This window comes from Odocoileus virginianus, chromosome 9 (assembly GCF_023699985.2).
Source record: "Odocoileus virginianus isolate 20LAN1187 ecotype Illinois chromosome 9, Ovbor_1.2, whole genome shotgun sequence".
NCBI classification, from domain to species: domain Eukaryota; kingdom Metazoa; phylum Chordata; class Mammalia; order Artiodactyla; family Cervidae; genus Odocoileus; species Odocoileus virginianus.
Window position 1 is genome coordinate 13,904,508 of NC_069682.1, and position 20,408 is coordinate 13,924,915.

At 45.4% G+C, this 20,408-nt stretch overlaps 1 protein-coding gene across 11 annotated transcripts in view; it reads left to right on the forward strand.

Moving 5' to 3' along the window:
- CELF2 (CUGBP Elav-like family member 2) overlaps positions 1-20,408 on the forward strand; it is an 867,775-nt gene that overhangs the window by 689,586 nt on the left and 157,781 nt on the right. For 10 of the 11 annotated variants that reach the window (XM_070471964.1, XM_070471957.1, XM_070471963.1 and 7 more), the window contains one exon: positions 13,542-13,738. In XM_070471964.1, coding sequence (XP_070328065.1) covers positions 13,561-13,738 — 178 coding nt within the window. In that variant the 5' untranslated portion in view covers positions 13,542-13,560. Of the gene's footprint in view, positions 1-13,158; positions 13,370-13,541; positions 13,739-20,408 lie in introns of those variants that run through there. The other variant, XM_070471966.1, reaches the window with a different exon arrangement.

Sequence of the window (20,408 nt, forward strand, 5' to 3'; positions counted from 1 at the left end):
CCTTTCGGAGTGACTGGTTTGATCTCCCTGCAGTTCAAGAGACTCTCAAGAGTCTTGTCCATCACCACAATATGAAAGCATCAATTCTTTGGCACTCAGCCTTCTTTATGGTCCACTCTCACATCTGTACATGACTGCTGGGAAGACCATAGCTTTGACTATATGGACCTTTGTTGGCAAAGTAATGTCTCTGCTTTTTAATGCACTTTCTAGGTTTGTCATAGCTTTCCTTCCAAGGAACAAGCATCTTTTAATTTCATGGCTGCAGTCATCATCTGCAATTGATTTTGGAGCCCTGGAAAAGAAAATCTGTCACTATTTCCACTATTTCCCTGTTCTCCCACCTATGAAGTAATGGGATCAGATGTCATGATCTTAGTTTTCTTCATGTTAAGTTTTAAGCCAGCTTTTTCACTCTCCTCTTTCACCCTCATTGAGAGGCTCTTTAGTTCCTGTTGGCTTTCTGCCGTTAGAATCTTAACCTTAAACTGTGCTGCTGTTTGCCATTTCACTATATCAGCTTGTGTTTTCAGAATGCATCCAACTTACATAAATCCAAAGTTGTCATTTTTTTTTTTAATCTGACATACTTCCTCATAAAATTTCAAGTCGTTCATGTTTGGCTGTAGACTAGGCAAGATGGTTCTGAATCCTGAATTCTAGTAATCCAGTTATAGTTTTTCATCAGCCTAGAGTCGGGGGCAGGGAGACCTGCCTTCTATCCAGTCACCATGAGGTTCAATGTAGCATTTATATCTCTGGAGCCCATGTCTTTCACGGTCAGACTTAGTGAGTTGAGCTGTTAGCTTCCAGAAACAAAAGGGATTGCTTTAACCATATTATAAGAAGAAATTCTCTCCATTACTGGATGAAATAAGGTATTTTTGAACGTCAGCTAAAGCATCATTGTGGGCTGTGACTGGTACCTCATTTTCCCCGAAAAGCAGTGCTTACTTTATCTTTTTCATTCTTGTTCAACTTGACCCACCAAACTTAAGCCACTCCACAGGGGTCTCTCCCCACTCTCTCTTAAATGTAGATAGATCGATATTTAATTTTTAATATTCTTTCCCAGGTTTTCTGACAGGTTATACATATGCTAATAGAAATAAGCTTATTATTTGAAGCGCCGAGCTGCTTGTCACCGAAGCTTCATTAACACCGTTATCACCGCCTGACATTTATCTTATAATTTTCTGGAGCTAACTGTTGTGTCTCCATGGAAACCCAAATTGCAATTGAAACAAGTGCGATAATAAAGGCATCCGCCGAGATTGACAGGGAGCAGAGCCTGGTTACGTCTGTTGATGGTTCCATCCTACAGCTCAGGATAGAGAGTCTATGCTCAGGGGTATTGAGAATTCACTCCCGCATCCTGTGTCCACCCTGGCTATGACTAGACGGCAAGTTTTCCTGTGACCTTCCTGGTTCTTGTATTAATAATTAGGTCACTTATTTTGACTGGCATCCTCCTGAGGCGTTACGAATAGCGGATATAAAACTGACCGTGTTACTCTTTGAAATCGAAGAGGAAATTCTTGCTGGATGCTTTTGTCTCTGAAATGTTGGCCGGGCCTTCTCTCAGCAACTTGCGGTACTCAAATGGATCGCTTTCTGAGTAAGGGGAGCAACCCCAGCCTTGGGTCATGTGTCCCCCCTCAATACTAAGGAGCCTGCACTCTTTTCAGTTCACGACTTCCCATCAGTTTGGTTGGTGCCTCAAAGCAAGGAGTCATGGAACTGGAGTGGGTCCAGAGTGAATTAATCTGAAATTAATTTGATTCTGAAAGACTCCATCTGGCTGTGTTTGGGAAAGGCAGTTAGACAGATATATAAACAAATGATCATCTGTATTCATTGTGCCAGATGTAGTGTCAAAAAATGAAGAAATGGCTTTAAAAAAAATCAACGATGGGGAATTTTGATATGATGATATTCAGCCTCATGGAATAACAGCTTTTATAATTTTGCACATAATCCTTTTTCTATTCTTATTTGTTTAGGGGGTTAGAGCTGATGGTTTGTTTTTTTTTTTTTAAAGAAAAAGGCAAATTAAATGTCAAAGCCTATTTTAATTGGTGATTTAAGATGATAAATGGAATTTATGACATGTGGAGAGAGAGAGAAGACCTATAGATCTCCAAATGAGAATGTGGTGTTTGGTATTGATTTCATCTTAGATGTGATTTAGAGTTTTAAAAGCTAGCAAAGTAGAATGTCATTTGGACTTTGTCTTTTGAAATGGAGTTTAGCAGCATGACATGCCAACATGTTTGTCTCATAGGGAGCCGTACGCAAAGAGCTGACATGCATACAATTCTGGAGGTCGTCTTCGAGTAATTACACAAACTTGGCAACATTCTTTTTCCATTGCTTTAAGCAGACTATCAGAGAGGCAAGTATTTTGGATCGCTCTCTAGGAACTTAGTGTGATCCCTCTAAAACCTCTCATCGCCTTTTCTTATGTTGGGATAGAAAGATGCCAGAAAATTCATGGTTAGTCTCGTGAATGGTGTCACAGCCCTCTCTCATATGGGCCCTCTTTTCCAATTCTCAAACCTCAAACATCATGTTTTGTGATTATCTTAAAGAGAAACAGTTAAAGTTGGCTGCTTGATTGGGGAACAAACAATTTACTCTGGAGAAACCACCTCCCACAAGGGAAACAACTCATCTTTGCTTCAGTCCCCACCCACGACTCTCACTTCTCCCAGCCAAAAAGGCAGGTAAAAAATCGAGCAGAAAATGTAAAGTTAAACCCCTTCCAGAGCCAAAGCGTCTCAGCAAAATAGGTCGCTGCATGTGACGACCGCAAATTAGGTGGTCCACAGATCTTGACTTCTGATGCTCACAGCCTTGTTAGAACGAAGAAGTAAAATCTCAGCTTCCCAGAGCCCCCCCAGGGAGGGAGTCAGTCTGATCAGCTGAGTTTGTAGTTGAGTTGAAAGCTTACCCTTGAGGGCAGTAGTTCTCTTTGTTGCCTTATTTGTGAAGGAATTCTTCTTAACAATAAATTATATATTTTCTTGCATTCTTAAAGAAAATTTATTGAGCATAAGGTGACCCTTTAGATGAGACAAGGATAGTCATTATGCAGATTAATTATTCTGCTGGGCAGCTGTCCTTGGGAACTCCTGGAGAATGTAAGTCAGCCCAGCTACCTACCAACATAAAACAGGAAATCTTGGAGGAATGGATTAGGAAACTCCCCAGAGAGCTTAAGGGGCACAAGCATCAGGCTGGAAACTTTGTGAAATATGTTTTTGACTGCTCTGATGTTCTTTGTTTAAAAAAAATTAACTTTTATTTTTCTTTTTGTGCCGCACAACTTGTGGGCTCTTAGTTTTCCTGACTAGGGCTCGAACCCAAGCATTGGAAGCGTGAAGTCTCCCAGGGAAGTCCTGATGTCCTGGGGTTGATTGGTTTGTGTTTTTCAGTATTCTGTTTTTGACATTTCACAATCATATGAGTTGAAGGCATTATCAGAAAAAAATACATCTGAACCTCATAAATGGCAAATGCACAGAAATACACAAATGGATTCTGTTTTCTGATCTAAACTACAGTCATTAGTATGACGTAATTAGTTCTTATTAGCCGTCAGCTTTTGATTTTCCAGATCAGTGGAAGGAAAAGCAGCATTGCTGATCTCCATATTGATCCTCCAGTTTCTACTGCTGGCTGCATCCCTGAGGCAGGCACTCAGGAATTAAGTTGCATTCCTTGATCACACATCGTTTATGACCAAGGAAGGTAGTCCAGAAGCAGGTTGAGGAAAGAGGAGCCTGAGATTAAATTTTGCCATTGGTAAATGGTGAAATGAATAATGAATGGACAGATGATCAATATTTAATGGAAGGATAGATAGAGTTCTGAGTGCCAGGCAAACTCAAAGGTCAGTGAAATCTTTGTCCTTTAGTCCAGAGCAGGAGAGCCCCCTGAACGGTTTTGAAACGATTTTATCATCAGAGTAGTCAGAACTAGGTCAGTGACTGCCCCAGGACAAGCGCACCTGGCGGGCACTTCGAGGAAAACAGGCCTGACTCATAACTCAGTGGTAATAGGTGTAGTGACCCCCAGATTCAGTACAACAGTTCCAGATGGGATAACATGGTTTTTGATGATGGTGGTGATGAATTGTGTAGTGTGTGACTTAACGCCGACAACTTTTAAGACTTCTCGCTGTGTTGAATCTGTTCATTCAAAAGATACCCGTTGTACTGAGACTGAATGAGGGCTCTGTGCTGGCCTTCTCTGAGCACTTTTATTTAGAGCAGCTCCCTGGCACCCAGCCCTCTCCATCTCCCTTTCCTGCTTTATCTTTTCTCCACTGAAATGCTTGCTTAGAAGATTTACTTAGTTAGCTTGTTTTATGCCCTGCTCTAGACTAGAAGCTCCATAAAGGCAGTTGCACCTGATCTGAGTCAGTGTTTTATCCCCTGCACATTGAATAAGGCCTGAACAGTGGGTCACTTCAGGGTTGTATATTGAGGGAATGGTTAGGACATCCGTGTCATCAGGAGTCTCACTGTGCCTGACTGGGGGCTCAGTTAATGATGGTTTCCATAGGTTGGACAGTCAGACAGTGAGCAGGTTTGGGCTGGTGGTCACCCTGTGAAACATGCATGTTCTAAGACACTATTCCTGGTCTCAGATTTGGGGTGGGGCAGGGGGCAGATTGAGGCAGTAAGAAAACAGGGAAAGTTGAATGTGAAACCCAGCTGGAGGAAAGGAAGATGGGAAGAGGTTATTTGTAGAGGCCCTGAGCTCAAGGTAGTGCCGGCCCTTCTGCTGACCGTCGCTAGAGAGGGTCAGATGGCAGGGTTGAATGGATGAACCCAGGGAGAGTGATAGCGAGTGACAGGACGGCTGGAGGGGTGACCCCAGAGGAGTTAGGCCAGACTGAAGAGTGGAGCTGGAAGGGCCTCGTGGACAGAACGGGCTCCCAGTTACTTGGAGCAGAGGTGGGACCCTGGACCGTCCGCCCCAGCTGTGGGTCAGCAGAGCAGGTGATGGCCATCCAGTTGTGGGTCCGCGTGGCACCATCTCCAGGCTCTGGTCCCCCGTCCCAGATGCGGGGGGAGGGGAGGGGGCCCCTGAGCCATATTCTCTCCAGGCCCAGCTTCCTTGCCGCGGTGGTTTTCTTTCCGTCTCACTGCCAGCTCAGGGAACAGTACAGCTTGTCACGCTGTGGCTCTCATTATTGCAGACTCCCCCGGCAAACTGGACCACGAGGATGGAATGTGGTCACGATGCTGAATGCCAGGCCCCATGGCCAGATGAGTCCCTGTGGCTGGCTGACCATGAACCCTTACGTACCGCTCTCCTCTGGGCCTCAGGCTCTGTGGCTTGATTCTGTATTGTACATATGGCTGATTCTTCTCAGTGGCTACTGGTGGCTTAAAGGCATAAGTTATACATTTCCATTCTCTCTCCAGATCCAGCACCGTTCCTGACCTACTCGGCACCTCTGTATGTCAACACCTATGTAATAAAAGTGAAGAAAAGGGCTTTGTGTGTGAATAACTCTCTGCGGAGGGGAAGGGGGCAAAATCCCACCGAGGTTGAACCCTCCACTTCTCCCACCAGTATTTCTTCAGTGGATGGAGGGTGTTGTAAACCTGCCCTGATGGCGTTCTTTCTCTCACACAAGTCAGTCGAGGTGAAATATTGTAGCCGGTGGTGGAAGCAGGAGTTACTTGCCTTGGAAAGCACAGTCCCTGGATCCCAGGTTCAGGTACCAGGCCCCGGGTCTATTCTGTGTTGTCACTCTCAACATAATACAGCCCGTGTTTTCCATCATTTGCTGCCAGGATGTGAATATGGGAGACATTTTAGGTAAAAATTAGTGTTCGGTCTGGGAAGTTCAGACCAGTGTTGAGTTGTCCCCCACCTCTTGTCTTCATTTCGTAATGATTCACGTTTCTGTTAATTGATGTGGGGCCAAGCCAATGTCTCCTCCGTCATCCAGAAGGGCCACTTGCACGCAGTTGCCCATGCTCACAGGTGGCTTTCTCAGCATCTAGCCATGGGCAGGTGAATCAGCCTGGAAGGGTACCCGGAAGGTGTGAGCGGCCGCAGCCACCGCACCCCCTCCCTCGCCTCTGTTGGCTCGTCTGGAACATTGACCTCCACCCCTGGAGGGGGAGGATTAATTAATGTGAGCTCCAGCAGCACTTGGAAAAGGTGAAGCCCGATATAAATCTTCTGCGTGATGATCATTTCCCTGTTGCCTTTTCTAAAGGTTCATCTACAAACTCTCCCAAGCAGTCCACAGAACTCTTTCTGGCAAATCCCTGAGGGAGGTGAGCTACCTGGGCCAGGACTGTCCAGCGCTGATACCTGACTGCCTTCCCAGCGAGGGCGGTCGTGTGTTCAGACTCCAGGGACCCCCTGGATGTTGCCACATTTGCTTCTTTGTGGGGCTTTTCCAGCTTTCTGCTTTTTACCAGCAGTCTAGTTGCGATAAGCTAGTAAGGTCTCCCTTTTCCTTGGTGAGTCCCCATGCCTGTGTTGTGCAGTTTTCTGCCAGGATGTTTTCCTGCCAGTCGGGATTGCACTTCACCCTAGTAATTGAATGTATAGCTTTTAGACCTGCATCCCCATGCAGTCCTGCACTCACTCCAGCCATCCAGTGGAACACCCGTCACAAGTGCGTGCCTTCCCTGTGAATGAAATCAGTGTCCTGTCCACTCCTAATAAATTCTGTTTCTTTTCAAATTTTGTCAAAGCCCAGGGGTGAACATTGTACATGTGGTTATACTTGTAAGAAACTTGGACTTTTCTTCAGAGGAGCACAAACTGATTTATTTACAATTTGAAGAAAGGCTTTGCCTTCTTCGACGATGCTGGGTGTTATTTGATCCATTTGATCTTCGGTAAATTCTCCAATCCTGTCTGCAGAAGTCTCACCTCCAAGACTGAGGGCCCCGTCCTATTACTGGAGAGGCCGATGTGGGGCCCCGTTCTGTAACTCATGGACATGAGACTCACAAAGCTTTAGCTGCACGTGAGAGATGATATCAGTGCCTTCCAAGTAAATATGGTAACAGCCTTGGTTTCATCGTCCGACGCTGAGAAAACTGATACCCAGAGAGTTTTGTTAGGTCTACCAGAATCTTCCAGCTGTCCAGCATCTCCCTGATTGAGATGCACCTGTGTTGGTCCACTGGCAGAGGTGCTCTGTTGAAAGGCAGTCATAGAAGATGGAGGTGTTCTTCATGGTAACCCCAAAGTGGTGTGCTTTCAAAGGGAGCTGTGGTTCCCAGAACTTGAGGCTGGATGACGGCTGATGCCTCTTCCCAAATGGAGAGGTTAGGTTTAGAGCAGAGGGTCATGATATTAGTGCAGGACCAGTCTCTGATATGTTCCCTAGAAAGTGGCATGAGAAAGAACTGATGCTGTACCCCCACGCACCATGTTGCCAATCCATCAAGGAGAAAATTCTGTTCTTCAATAATAAGCCACAGCAACAGGGACAGTGTAGAAGGCTGCTAATGTGACCGAGTTTCACGCTATCCCATTGCCCGCCAGAAAGCCCCAGGCCTATTGCCAAGTTCTTCCTGCTTGCACCTCACACAGCTCAGCCTTGGACAGTTTCCTGCAGTCACCACACAAAGCCTGTTTCTTCATGGGCTATTACTTAAGTATGAGGATATTAAAAAGTAGTCCCTTGGCCCTTTAAAGGAGCAGCCTGTCCACTGACCGCAAGGATAAGGCTGCAGTTGGGATACCAGGAAGACCTGGCGCAAGTTGAGAGAGAGGATGCTCTGGTGACAGCCCTGAGCCACCAGCCACTCAGACACTTGCAGAATCAGAGAAACAAAGAGCCATATGGGGACCGTGGTGTCTCTTTGTTTTACACATAAGGAAACAGAGTGGTTACACGATTACCTTGGGATCTCACCGTTAATTTAATGCTGAGCCAAGACAAGAACCCAGGCTGGCCAGTCCACTGCCAACTGACTTAATAACTTCTGGGTGACTCAAGCATTGGTGTCATATTCCTGGTCCCTCATTTCTGTTTGCCTGAAACAACTTCCTGATGAAATGTTTTGGTGAATCTCAACTCTCTATTTGTCTTTAAAAAATAAACCATTTGCATTTAGATCTATTTAAGTTCATTAAAGTAAAATTTTGAAATTTGTTTTCTCAGTTGCAGTAACTTCAAGTGTGTAGTAGCCTCATGTAACCCGTGGTTACCATATTGGATTCTGTAGGCTCCATTCCCATCATTGCACACAGTTGGCAGCACTGATACAGGAAGTCCCAAGGAACAAAAAAAAAAGTAAGATGGTTAAAAGGTGTGGAGTAATAAAACTATTAGTAACTACCAAAGAGATTGGGCTTCCCACGTGGATCAGTGGTTAAGAATCTACCTGCCAAGCAGGAGATGCAAGTTCCATCCCTGGGTCGGGAAGATCCCCTGGAGAAGGAAATGGCAACCCACTGCAGTACTTTTGCCTGGGAAATCCCATGGACAGAGGAGCTTGGCAGGCAATGGTCCATGGGGTCGCAAAAGAGTTAAACATGACAGTGACTAAACAACAACAACCAAAGAGATTAGCTAATTTAATCCAAAATTTTTCCAACACAAGGCATCCTTTTGTGTTGTTTTCAGGTTGGTATATCTTCTGACAGTGGCATTTTATTTCCTTTTTTTCAACTTTTATTAAATTATTTATAGCCACTTGGGATTTCTCATACCCAGTTTGTAAGTTTGTTATTCTTTCTTTTCTATAGATAAAGGAGATATAATACAGAAAGTTGCTATCCAAAGAACAAGATAAAATAATAGAAATGTCATTTATTTTGTTTGCATTCTCCAAAAAGAAGCCTGCATTCCCTGGGCTCCATAAAAACTTACATCCTGGAGTTAATAACAATAATAAGAATGCATTGAATCAGTTATTATAATTTCTGTAATGTTTTGCTACTTAGAGGAACCTCAGAAGATTTTGCATATCCTCTGTTGATCTTGTTCTCTCTACTCGAAAATAGAGTAGGGAAGTAGGTCAGTGCAAGCACTTAAAGCAGAGTAAGCACTATCATTTTTCCCCCCAACATCATCATATTTTCATCTTGGCTCTGAGATCAATACCACCAGTGCCTGCTGGCTTAGTGCTTTCGAACTCACAGTCCAATTCCATGTGGCATCTGGCCTGGAGGAACCTTATGTGGCTCTTTGCCAAGAGCAAAAGTAGAATTGACACCCAGGATAGTATCGTAGTTTGTAGGTAGCAGAGATGTATGGGCTTGTGTCTCAGGCCTGCCAGCAGCTACTGAGTCCACAGGAAACATCACCCTCAAGAAAGCCAGTTCACGGACTATTAAGCAGTAAGTGTTGGCCTTTGTTACTGTGTCCGGATTCTGTGTACTTCGTTCAGATTCTGCAGACACCTCTTCTTAGGGGTGTGATGTTGGAAAAGTCACTTTACCTCTATGACTCTCAGTTGCTTCACTTCCAAAACAAGGATAATAATTTCATCTTTGTGGAGCTGTTGTGGTGCTCTTGTGTCCTATACCTGGAAAAGTTGTTTGGCAAAGAGTAGGCTGTCAATAAATCTTTGAATTTGAGTCTCATTCCTGCCCTGTGGTGGAGGCCAAGGATCACTAGGGAGGGCAGGAAGGGAGCTAGTCTAATTTCCTAAGTCCGAGATCAGATTGCAATAAATAGAAGGTGTTACTGAGAGTCTTAGTGAGAGTTGGGATATCTGTTCCCATAATTACCCTTCTTTGTAGATCAAATTGATTTCCCTGTGGCCTCTGGCAAGTACCCCAAAAGGTTTAACTGTCGCACACATGATTTCTGGCTTCCCTAGAAGTATCAGCGCTTATAGCCCCGTGAGGACAAAAGAAGTCAGTAAGTCTCCTATAGAGATAAATATCAGCCAGAAAGAAAGAAGTCCAAAGAAGGAGGAACTCGTGTGTTAGAACTAAGTTACCCAGGCTCCTGATAACATACCATCGGGATCCAGGGCATGGGATTCAGCAACACAGGGGTCATCGAGGGTATAGGACCACTGATGCTTCGATCAGGAAGATGTGCCTTTGCTGTGAGTTTGTGTAACAGCTAGACATTGTTGGACTTAGTTAATGGATAGTCATGCTCTTAGCATTTGATGCAGACATTTGGAACATTTGTTTGCAAAATGGGCAGGTAGTTGGAAAGGATTCTGGTATGGAGGAGAGGTGCCCATTCATGGGATCCTGTGGGAATAGGAAGGGAGGCAGTCTCCGGACTTGGAGACGCTTTGTATGATTGTGGAGAAAGTATGGGTTATAATATAGTCTTAATATAATCTTAAGTTCCATGCTTTGAACCCTGATTCTCACACACCAAAAGAGGAAAGATGTGTGTATGTGTTTGTTAGTGCTGCCTTTTATCTGGCAGCATGATTCCAGGGAACCGGTAGGTCTTGCTCTTGGCCTTGTCTTATCATAGATTTTCCACAAGCTGTTCACTCACAGCCCAAAACAGACCTTATACAATACTTGGCCACATGATGGTTTAAAAATACTCTGTGCTTTGGAGCCCATTGGGCCTATGTTCAAATTCTACTTCTACAATGTATAAACTGGTAATGTTAGAAAAGGAAATTATTTCTTAGATATCTGCATCTGAAAAATTTCTCATAGAAATGGCAAAAGGATTAGATAATATATGTAAAGCACCTAGCATGGTCTCTGGCATAGAATTGCTCACTGAAAGATGCCTATTATTATTACTTAGGATATGAATTGTGTTTGAGTCCACACTATGAAAAACTTTGGATTGAAAAGTAGACTCGTAGTGATCACTCATTTCTGATGCATCACAGGTGCACAGAAAAAATTAACAGTGGCGACAGCTGACACCTATTAGACACTTTTAACTTGGGCCCACATCCTGTAGTTAGCACATGACTCAACAGAGGTGAAGTCTGTTGTTCCCATCTTACAGATGAAGAGTCTGAGGCCCAGGGCGGCACAGTTAGGAAATGATAGTGCCAGGATTCAGACCCCAAGTGCCAAGCCCCGCCTGCATCAGGATACAAGAGGTCTAAAGACATCTGTGAAGGATGACTGAGGGGAAGGGATTTTAAACACACACTCACCAACATAAAGACCAAAAGATGAAGCATAAGCTCCTCTTCACAGTGTCCCTCCCTATGCACCCCAGGGAGTGTGTCCCTCTTTTGAGAAAGTAGAAATGGCCCCTCGTTTGGAGACCCATGAAAGAATGCTTGCTGTAGAATTCTAAGTTGAGGTATGGGGACCAGTGTGCTGCCACCTGATCCGTCTGTTGCGTTCACTGTGTTCAGAGGAGGTGCAGGAGCCCCATTTTCTGAACTTCCGTTCTCTGTTAGCTGGGCCGTGTGGCAACGCCTTCCTCTTTTCATTCTAGCTGATTGTCAACAGCGGTAACCACAGGCCCTTCCTGTCCCAGAAATAAGTCTTGCCACACTCTCAGCTCTCAACGAGCTGTGAGCACTACATTCTGTTCTGCGTGGGGCTCTGCCACCTCCTCCTTGCCAGAATCAGCCCTGTGGGGTTAAAAGTGTTTATTGAATTCCCAGAGGGCAATTTGAAAAACAGTCGAGGTGCATGGGAAGAAGATAAACGCTCCAGCTCTAATATAAACAAGTGTTACATTACACCTAAATTGTTGAAGGAAGGTTTTGTGCTCAATATTGTATTCAGTAGAACATTTTTTTTTATAACAATAAGGTTGATTAGAGAAAGCTCTGAAAGTGCTTTCAAGTTAGTCTGATTGTTTATCTCAAGGATTAAAAAAAAAAGCAGAGTGGTAAATTGGGGGATAAGGAGAAATAGAAATTGAAGGCAGGACCTAGTTGAAGAGTATTTACCATCGCGTTCCTCTCTGGATTAAATTGAATTCAGAATTTCTCCTTTCCATAAGTTTTACTGCGGTTGTTTGTTAGCCATCAGTATCTTTTTTTCTCCCCCAAGGGCTCAGGACTAGCCTAGTTTTGCAGCAAATTTAAGGTGCTCTGAGGGGTTTTGACTGAAATAAAGAAACATACTTAAGATCTTTGAAAACCTTCTTACTCTTACCCTAGGCTACAGTGAAGAGACCATTTTCAGTGAAGCTTTAGTCCATGTAGCCATTTCTTGACCTTTCTGCCTCCTGGGCTAGGGGCTGGGGTTGGGGGGCAGTCATGAACATGGCTCTGTAGGTTCTATGTTTGCTGAATTTAAGTGCATTTTATATGTTTTCACAGACTGGGGATTAGTACTGCAAATCAAGGCTGCACAGGGCATTCAGCCTTGTCATTGGCAGAGTAGGTGGCTTCAGGGAGCATTGAGGGGGTGGGGGTAGGGGGAGATGAAAAGAGTATGTGGCTTTGCTTTATTATTTACTGCAGCTTAAATGGTGGGGGGATCCAAGTAAAATATGAATGCCTTCATCATCCTTTTACGTGTTGGTGACTAGAATTGCAGGTTGTAAATAAGCATTCTCTCTTTCAAATGAGGGTTTTGGAAAACAGCATTAAGGAAGATTGATATGTAAAAGCTTATGGTCTTTGCTCTTTGTATCGGCCCCAAATATTTATTGAAGCTGGGAGAAGGAAAGGCAGACTTTCCTCTTTTCTCTCCCAAACGTGTGATTGTTTAGAACTCAAGTGCAACATCTGGATGTCAGATATACAGAGAGCAATTTATGGAGTGTGAAAGATTTGAAATATTCAGTGTCCTTTAGCGGGAACTCAACTTTCTGGGACTGCTTTTTTTTCCCCCTCCTATCACAAAGCAGGCAATTCTGAGATCGCCTTTGCCTCTCTGAATTAAAGCCTTTGTGCCCGGGTCCCATAAACAATGTGCTTTTTAAACAGGAGCCCCCCTCCCCGCCAGGGCCCTTTTCTCCAGCGTGGGCAGCCAATCGGGTGCACCCAGCCGCATTGCTGGAGCACTTTCTCTTCTGAGCAGCAACAACGTACTAATTTGATGCACACATGGATGCCTCGCGCGCTCTGCAAATTCATCACCAGCATCTTGCATTAGTCATCTGACGGACTGCCAAGTGTTTCATTTTCTTTTCATGTGACTTTATTATTACCACCTCTCTCCTGTCTTCCAAAAACCTCCCAAAAGGGATTGGGGCGGGGGGGGGGAGGCAGCAGAAATCCAACCTTGCCTTTCTTTCCACATGAGAGCCAGTGTGGGACTGATAACGCTGCGGATGCGTTGATGGCAGCCTCGCGGAGCGAGACCTGCACTTAACTTGCAGCTGCCTCCCGAGCCGGGTTTCAAGATGTCCACGCCCCGGGTGACAGCCGGCGGGGCGCTGCCCCAGGCTCGGGCGGCGGTGCCGAACAGCAGTCTGCAGTGAGAGCCCGCGCCGCGGCCGCCGAGGAGCAACCTAATGGTGCCTGTGCTTTGTTTTAGTTCATCACATTTCCACGACTCATTAGGCACTTTGCCCCGTGCTCCTCTTCCTCCTCCTTCCGCCTCCCCGCCCCCAACCCACCCCCGATTTTTTGTCTTCCTGTCCCTCTCTCTGCAGCCCTAACTCTGGCTCCCGCTTCCCTTTTTGACAGTAACGGCACAGCCAACAAGATGAACGGCGCTTTGGATCACTCAGACCAACCAGACCCAGATGCCATTAAGATGTTTGTCGGACAGATCCCCCGGTCCTGGTCAGAAAAGGAGCTGAAAGAACTTTTTGAGCCTTACGGAGCCGTCTACCAGATCAACGTCCTCCGGGACCGGAGTCAGAACCCTCCCCAGAGTAAAGGTACAGACAGCCGGGGGCGCGCGTGGGGTCAGGGGCGTGCAGTCCGGGCCTGTGGGGGTGGGGGTGGGGGTCCTGGTTATTCACGGGAAGGGAGGAGGGCGAGAAAGACCCGCCCCGCTGCCCCTGTGCCCCGTGGCCAATGGGGCTCCTCCCAGCGCCCCCTCCTGCCTCCCGGACAGGTGGACCGGCTGGCCTGGGATGCAGGGAGGGAGGAGCAGGGGGTGGCCGCGCCTCTCTCCAGGCGCGTGATTCCTCCCTGAGGTCACTTTCTAGGCAGCGCAGGCTCTTCTGGGCAGAGTGGCTGGCCTCCCAGAGGAATAGTGTTTCTTAGCCTTGCATTTCAGGAGCTCTTTCTAACCACCCCCCCCCCCCCCCACTTTTCTGTTACTGCCCATGTGATTACAATTGCATTTCACTTTTCCGTAGCCTTTGGGGATCTTGAAGTACCCTATAAACAGCAATAAGCACTGGCGTTAAGGAATAAAGGGTACACTTCTAGGAGGGACATTAATTCTTGGGGTCTAGATGGAGATCATTAAATGAAGTGTGTCTTTGGGGAGGGAAGTAGCACCCTAGTGGCCTGAAATAGTTAGCGCACCTTCAGAAATGCTTGTGGTTTACGCCCTTAGCAGTGGTAAGATTCACGTGTGCAATCTGGAGGCTGTCACTGCCTCCATTTTAAGGTGAGGGTGATGGGGAGGGAGGCACCCTGCTTAAACAGAGGCTGGAAACGTCTGTCCAGGTGGAAGCTTCTGGATATTGGAGTTACCCATTGTGAGCTCTGTGTAGAAAGGAATTTACAGTGTCTCCTCTGCTGCTACCGTCTGTTCTCTGTCCCTGTTTTCACCCCGCTTCGATAATTGTTTCTCTCTTCTGGATCTCTTGGTCTTCCTACTCAGGGCTCCCTTATCTCTTGGTGAGTCTCACAGTTGCTGTTTCCCTGCACTTAGGTACTTCTGTCCGGCTTGGTACCTTTTTTCCCTGCTTCCTCTTATAAGAGCTCCTGTAAGCTAAGTGTATGGCTTGAGCACACGCTTGAGTTGAACACATGAACTTGTCAGCCCATTCTCGTCTCTGAGCCTCTTCCTTACTGTCAAGGCAAAGAGCTACTAAGTCACTGTTGGAACTCTGACGTTCTGACTCCGAGAAACGTTGGGCCATCTCTTTCCCTCCAGTTGCTGAGGTCTGAGAGGACTTTTTGGAAATGTTTGAGAAATTTTGAAACCCCTTCTTGTTGCTGTTCGGTCGCTCAGTCATGTCTGACTCTTTGTGACCCTGTGGACTGCAGCATGCCAGGCCTCCCAGCATCATCATCTCCCAGAGATTGCTCAAACTCATATCCATTGAGTGGGTGATGACATCCAACCATCTTGTCTTCTTTTGTCTCCTTCACCTCCTGCCTTCAATCTTTCCCAGCATCAGGGTCTTTTCCAATGAGTCGGCTCTTTGCATTAGGTAACCAAAGTAAAACCCCCTAGATCACTTTTCTATCTTAAGAACTGTCACATAACACCAAGAGTGTTTTCAAAAGAATGTACATAAGAATTTTGTCACCACATACTTGATTGTCCCATAATTTGAAAAATATAAATTAGGTATCTCAAAGTCAAAAGGGTTAAAATATCACAAATAGGGCATGTCCCTAATATTGATCATATTTCTAAACTCTTTACTGACATATTTCCCAAATGAAGAAAACTAGAATGTATTTTAATATTTTTACAGTATCCAGAGACAGTATAATGAATGGGCTGAAGCTGAGGACTTAGCTAAGAAGAGCCCTCCCACCTTCTAGAATAGCCCCCACAGAAAACTAGGCCGTAGGCAGTAAACCGGTGCTTAGGAGTCAGTAACCACAGTTCATCCTTGACTAGGAAAATGTGCCTACAAATTTTAGTTTATTCAGCATTTTTCAAAATGACTTCTGACACAATCATCAAAGCTTTATTGTTAAAACACCTGGTTACGTGCATTTTAGCTTTTGAATACACATGTCCTACTTTAGCCAAAAAGACCTTTCTCTAAGTCAAGTAAGTGCCTGTGCCTGGCCTAGTTCTTACACTCTTTGCTCTCTTTTCCCCGTGATCCTCTGAGCAGTATCTTTATCAGGCTATATTTGTGACTTTATATTTTAACTTCATTCACTCAGTCTTCTAACTAACTTCATTAAAATAGTTTGCATCAACCCACAGTCTTGGAGATAAAGGAAGACTTGGTAAGGGGACTTACTTTCTTTCAGCCCATGCTGTGTACCAGGCTCTATGTTAGGAGCTTTGTCTGTGTGTGTGTAAGTCACTTAGTCGTGTCTGACTCTTTGTGACCCCATGGACTGTAGCCCACCAGGTTCCTCTATCCATGGAATTCTCCAGGCAAGAATAATGGAGTGCATTGCCATTTCCTTCTCCAAGAGCTTTGTATAGTTATCTCATTTAATTCTTACTGGAATCCTGAAAGCAGATGGTCCTAGTCACATTTTACAGATGAGAAAAATGAGGATCACAGAAAACTAAGAGATATAGCCTAGTTTACCCAGTTAGTAAGCATCAGAGTAGAAATTTGAGCCCAGTTCATCTGTCTTCACGGGCCACTCCATCTCACTTCTCAATGAGATGAGGCCACATCCAGCCTTGAAAGTGAAAGTGTGTTAACCTCTCAGTCATGTCCGACTCTTTGGAACCCCATGGACTATAGCCTGCCAGGCTCCTCTGTCCATGGGATTTCCCAGGCAAGCATACTGGAGTGGGTTGCCATTCCCTTCTCCAGGGTATATTCCTGACCCAGAGATCAAACCCAGGTCTCCTGCTTTGCAGGCAGATTCTTCACTGCTTGTGCCACTGGGGAAGCCCTGGGTCTGTTTTATTTCAGGATTGGGTCAGAGGTCCTTTCTCTAAGGGGTCCCCAAGTGAAAGACAGGAATTTTGCCCTTCAAGAACAGGGTTGATTTTGCTTCTGTCTTTGTCCTTAGTTTTTGTACTCCTGGCTTGAGATTATACATCACTGCAACTCGTGGCATCATGGGATAGAAGTCACAGCTGAAATCATTCAGGTCTTACCTTTGCAAATATAGGTCAGTTCCCAGTACTGTGAACTCCAGGTCTCACATCAAATATTGCTTGAAGTACATGGGCTGTCAGCCAAAGCTTGGAAGGGTTTTTGTTATACAGACATCTCTATTGTAACAGTGTTTGTTGTGATGGGATTTGAGCTGTATAATGACATTCCTCTTGGAGGATTACAGCCCTCAGCCGCTTACACATAGAGATCAACCATCACCACTTTTCCTTACACAGAGACCCAAGTGTGTCATACGTTACCTTTGTGTTCGTAGGCAAAACAATGAGCCCACATTTACACTGGTTCTGACTCTATTAACATAGTAAAATTGTCCTGCTTTCCTGGGGCTGATGTCAGAGCCTCAGAAATTAGATATTTGGAGGCTCTCTCTAAACATGGTTTAAATTATTGAAGGCTTTTAGGGTGGCCTTGATGCATTGCATTACTGACATCAGTGGTTCCAAGGAAGGAGACAGAATCAGGCATTTACCTCATACAGGTGAATTAGGTTTTTCCTCTCATTTTGTATGTGATTTGCTATTTAATCTTGGAGGCATAAAAATTTTCTCTATTTTTGAAAATATCCTTTAAGGGAACCTAAACTGTTTCTTCTCTCACATAAATGTATGTGTTCATTGAGCAGCCTCAGCAATTCTGAGGAACCTAGCTCAGTAAACCATCGCACCTCTGAGGTCCTAGGAAGAACGTGCTTTATTGAGCAGTTATTGGTCGAGTAAAGATAGTGAGGAATACTATATAGTAGTTAAGAGCATGGCTTTTGACCTCAGCAGACCTCAATTCAGTTTCTAGTTCCATCACTTACTACATGCTGGCGTTGAGCACATTAGTTAATCTCAGCTGAAAATGGAGACAGTCCTCAGTGGGTTGCTGAGATGGAGAAATCACGTGCTTTGCACAGAACTGGACTGTGGTAGGAACTCACTATGATGCTAGTTGTTATGACAGTTATTAGTATCATCACTGTCCATGAGATCTAATGGGGACAGTGAGGCAAATAAATACACAGGTCGCTGTGATGTAAGAGAATGTGAGATAAGAATAAACAAGAAAGAAATGAGCATATTTGAATTGTAGGGGTTCAGAGGAGCCATGAATAACTTGCAGCTAAGGAAATAGGACAAAATGGCATCTTTACCAAGTCTTGAAAAAAAAAAATAATAAGATTTGAGTAAGTAAAGACATCACCAATTCAATGGACATGAATTTGAGCAAACTCCAGGAGATAACGAAGAACAAGGAAGCCTGGTGTGCTGTAGTCCATGGGGTCGCAAAGAGTCAGACACAACTTAGTGACTGAACAAACAAATAAAGACAATATTGAACATACAAGTAGATGGACTGGCCTGATTCTGGCATGGAGAGGAGAACATGCAGGTCAGGTTCTGGGAATTGTGCATTCTCCCAGAGTTCAGAGAAAATGTGAAATATAGAAAATGAAGGAAGAAGGGATGATGAGGAGGCTTAGAAATGAAGGCTGGGGTCAGTTCCTATAGAGCTTATATCTCAAGCTAAAATATGTGCATTTTATTTCTTAGCCAAGGGACTGGGAAGGTATTTCAGCAACAGGGAGGGTGGCCAGGACCCTGGTGGCCTGTGTCAGGGAGCCTTGGAGCCTGGACAGGACACTGTCATGGCAACGGAGAGGGAGAAAGCAGGTGACCCAGATGTGAGCATGTGGGAGGAAGTGGACTTGAGAACTCTTTCGGGGCAGTCACAGTTGGGAGGTTGTGGCCTGACTGGGGAAGGAGGCAGCAGGTGGGAGCTGACAGAGAGCCAGGTGGTCAGTTTAGTCTTGATCACATCGAGTCTGAGGTGGCTCAGAAGAGTCGAGCAGAATATGGGCCAAGGAAAGTGATCGTGTTTGGTGATTGGAGGACCTGGGAGCATTTCAGAAGGATGGGGGAGGTTGGGAGAGGGATCGTATAGGTTTCCATGTGGGTCTGTGAGTGGAGACTACCTTTTCTGGGAGTCAGGGAATGAAAGGAAAGAAAGCTTAGATGCAGCACTTTTTTTTTTTTTTGAGCCAAAGGTAAGAAGATAGAATGAAAAAAGTCAGTGCAAGGTAGATGGGGCTCAGGGTCCTGGAAGGGACGCAAGGAGTGGCTGAAGAGCACGTGTCAGCGGGTGGAGAGATGCTTCAGTCAAGACAGTGGGGCCTTTGGGACGAAGTAACACCGGAGCAAATTTTGGTCTAGTGGAGGGAGATGAAGCTCGGTACACGTGCCCTTGGACTTCTCAAGAGGTAGTACGTTTCTGAGACGTCTGGATGGAATCAGAGACTTAAGAAGAAAAGGTGTAAAATGACTGCTTTGGAAAGTCCGGTAGGGGAAAGAATAAGGGGATTATTGAGCTCGGAGGAGAATGCAGTCACCCTCAGGTTATGTCTGTTTACAGCGGGCCCTGGCTCAGTGAGTGAGCCAGAGAGATGCGGCTAGAGGTCAGGAAGGGTCCTTGTTGCATTAGGATATTCACTGACATCTCAGGTGGGGAAGCTGGTGAAAACAGAGGGTAGCTCTGGTCTGGGAGAAGGAAGAGCTGGGGCTGGAGGTGGTGAGTGGCATACAGTGCAGGGGGCGGCAGGTTGTGGGGATGGTGTCCAGTGCCACCCAGCTCAGGACCTGCAAGTGGTGCATAAATTTGTGTGCCTTGGACCATCACTCTTGTGGTTTCCATTTTAATCAAAATTATACCCCAGGATCCCAGCACCCTGGAAAAAACCTACTCTCTAATGAATATTAAGTTGTATTTCTCTGAGCTCCACCAGTTAGGTATTATTATTCTGATTTTACTGGAAGGAATTCTTCAGATCCTGTGCCGAGTGACCAGAATAGTCATTTGATGTTTGAGATGGGGAGGCAGAAGCAGACCCTTGGCCCTGACCATTGCCTCGCCCATCGCATTTTTACTGTCTCTCTTTGACTTCTCAGCTAAAAGAGAACTAGGAAGGGGAAGTGGCTTGCGTCGACTAGTGCTCCGTGCCAGAGGCCTGAAAAACAGAACTTCCTTTTTTCTTGAAATGTGCTCAGGGGGCCATGGCGTAACCACCATGCAGCTGCAGCCCTTCCAGCACTGCGAGTCCAGGGTGGGTGGAATAAAAGTCACATTCACAGCTCTTCAGGGAAGGGGGATTACCTTTAAGCTTCAGAAGAGCAGCTTTTGCCGTTTCATCTCCTGGTGGGTCAGGCTGCAATTGGAGAGGTGCCAGGGCTCGCTTTGGGTGATTTCATCCTTGTCTTTTCCCTCCCCTGATCTTAGGTGATAGAATATGAGTCACTTTTTTCCTTCTTAATGCCCTTATTTCAGTCTTCAGGAATTCATTCATAAAATCTACATTCATCCTCCTCTCCAGGACAAAAGTTGTCCTGGAGAACGAGATGTCAAGGAATGAAAAGGGAAGGTGAAGAGGAGGAAGAGAAGGGTGGAAAGCACCAAAGCTAATTGTCTTTATTTCAGAATCTGGTGAGACAGCGTGGAGTCTAGAATATTCCTCTGGGCTTGAATGAGAGCAGGCCCTGGAGCCACGGGACTTCAAACTGGTGTTTATTATGGACTAGTGTAGAGAACCAGCCTCAATCTCTCTACCTTTTCAGGAGTG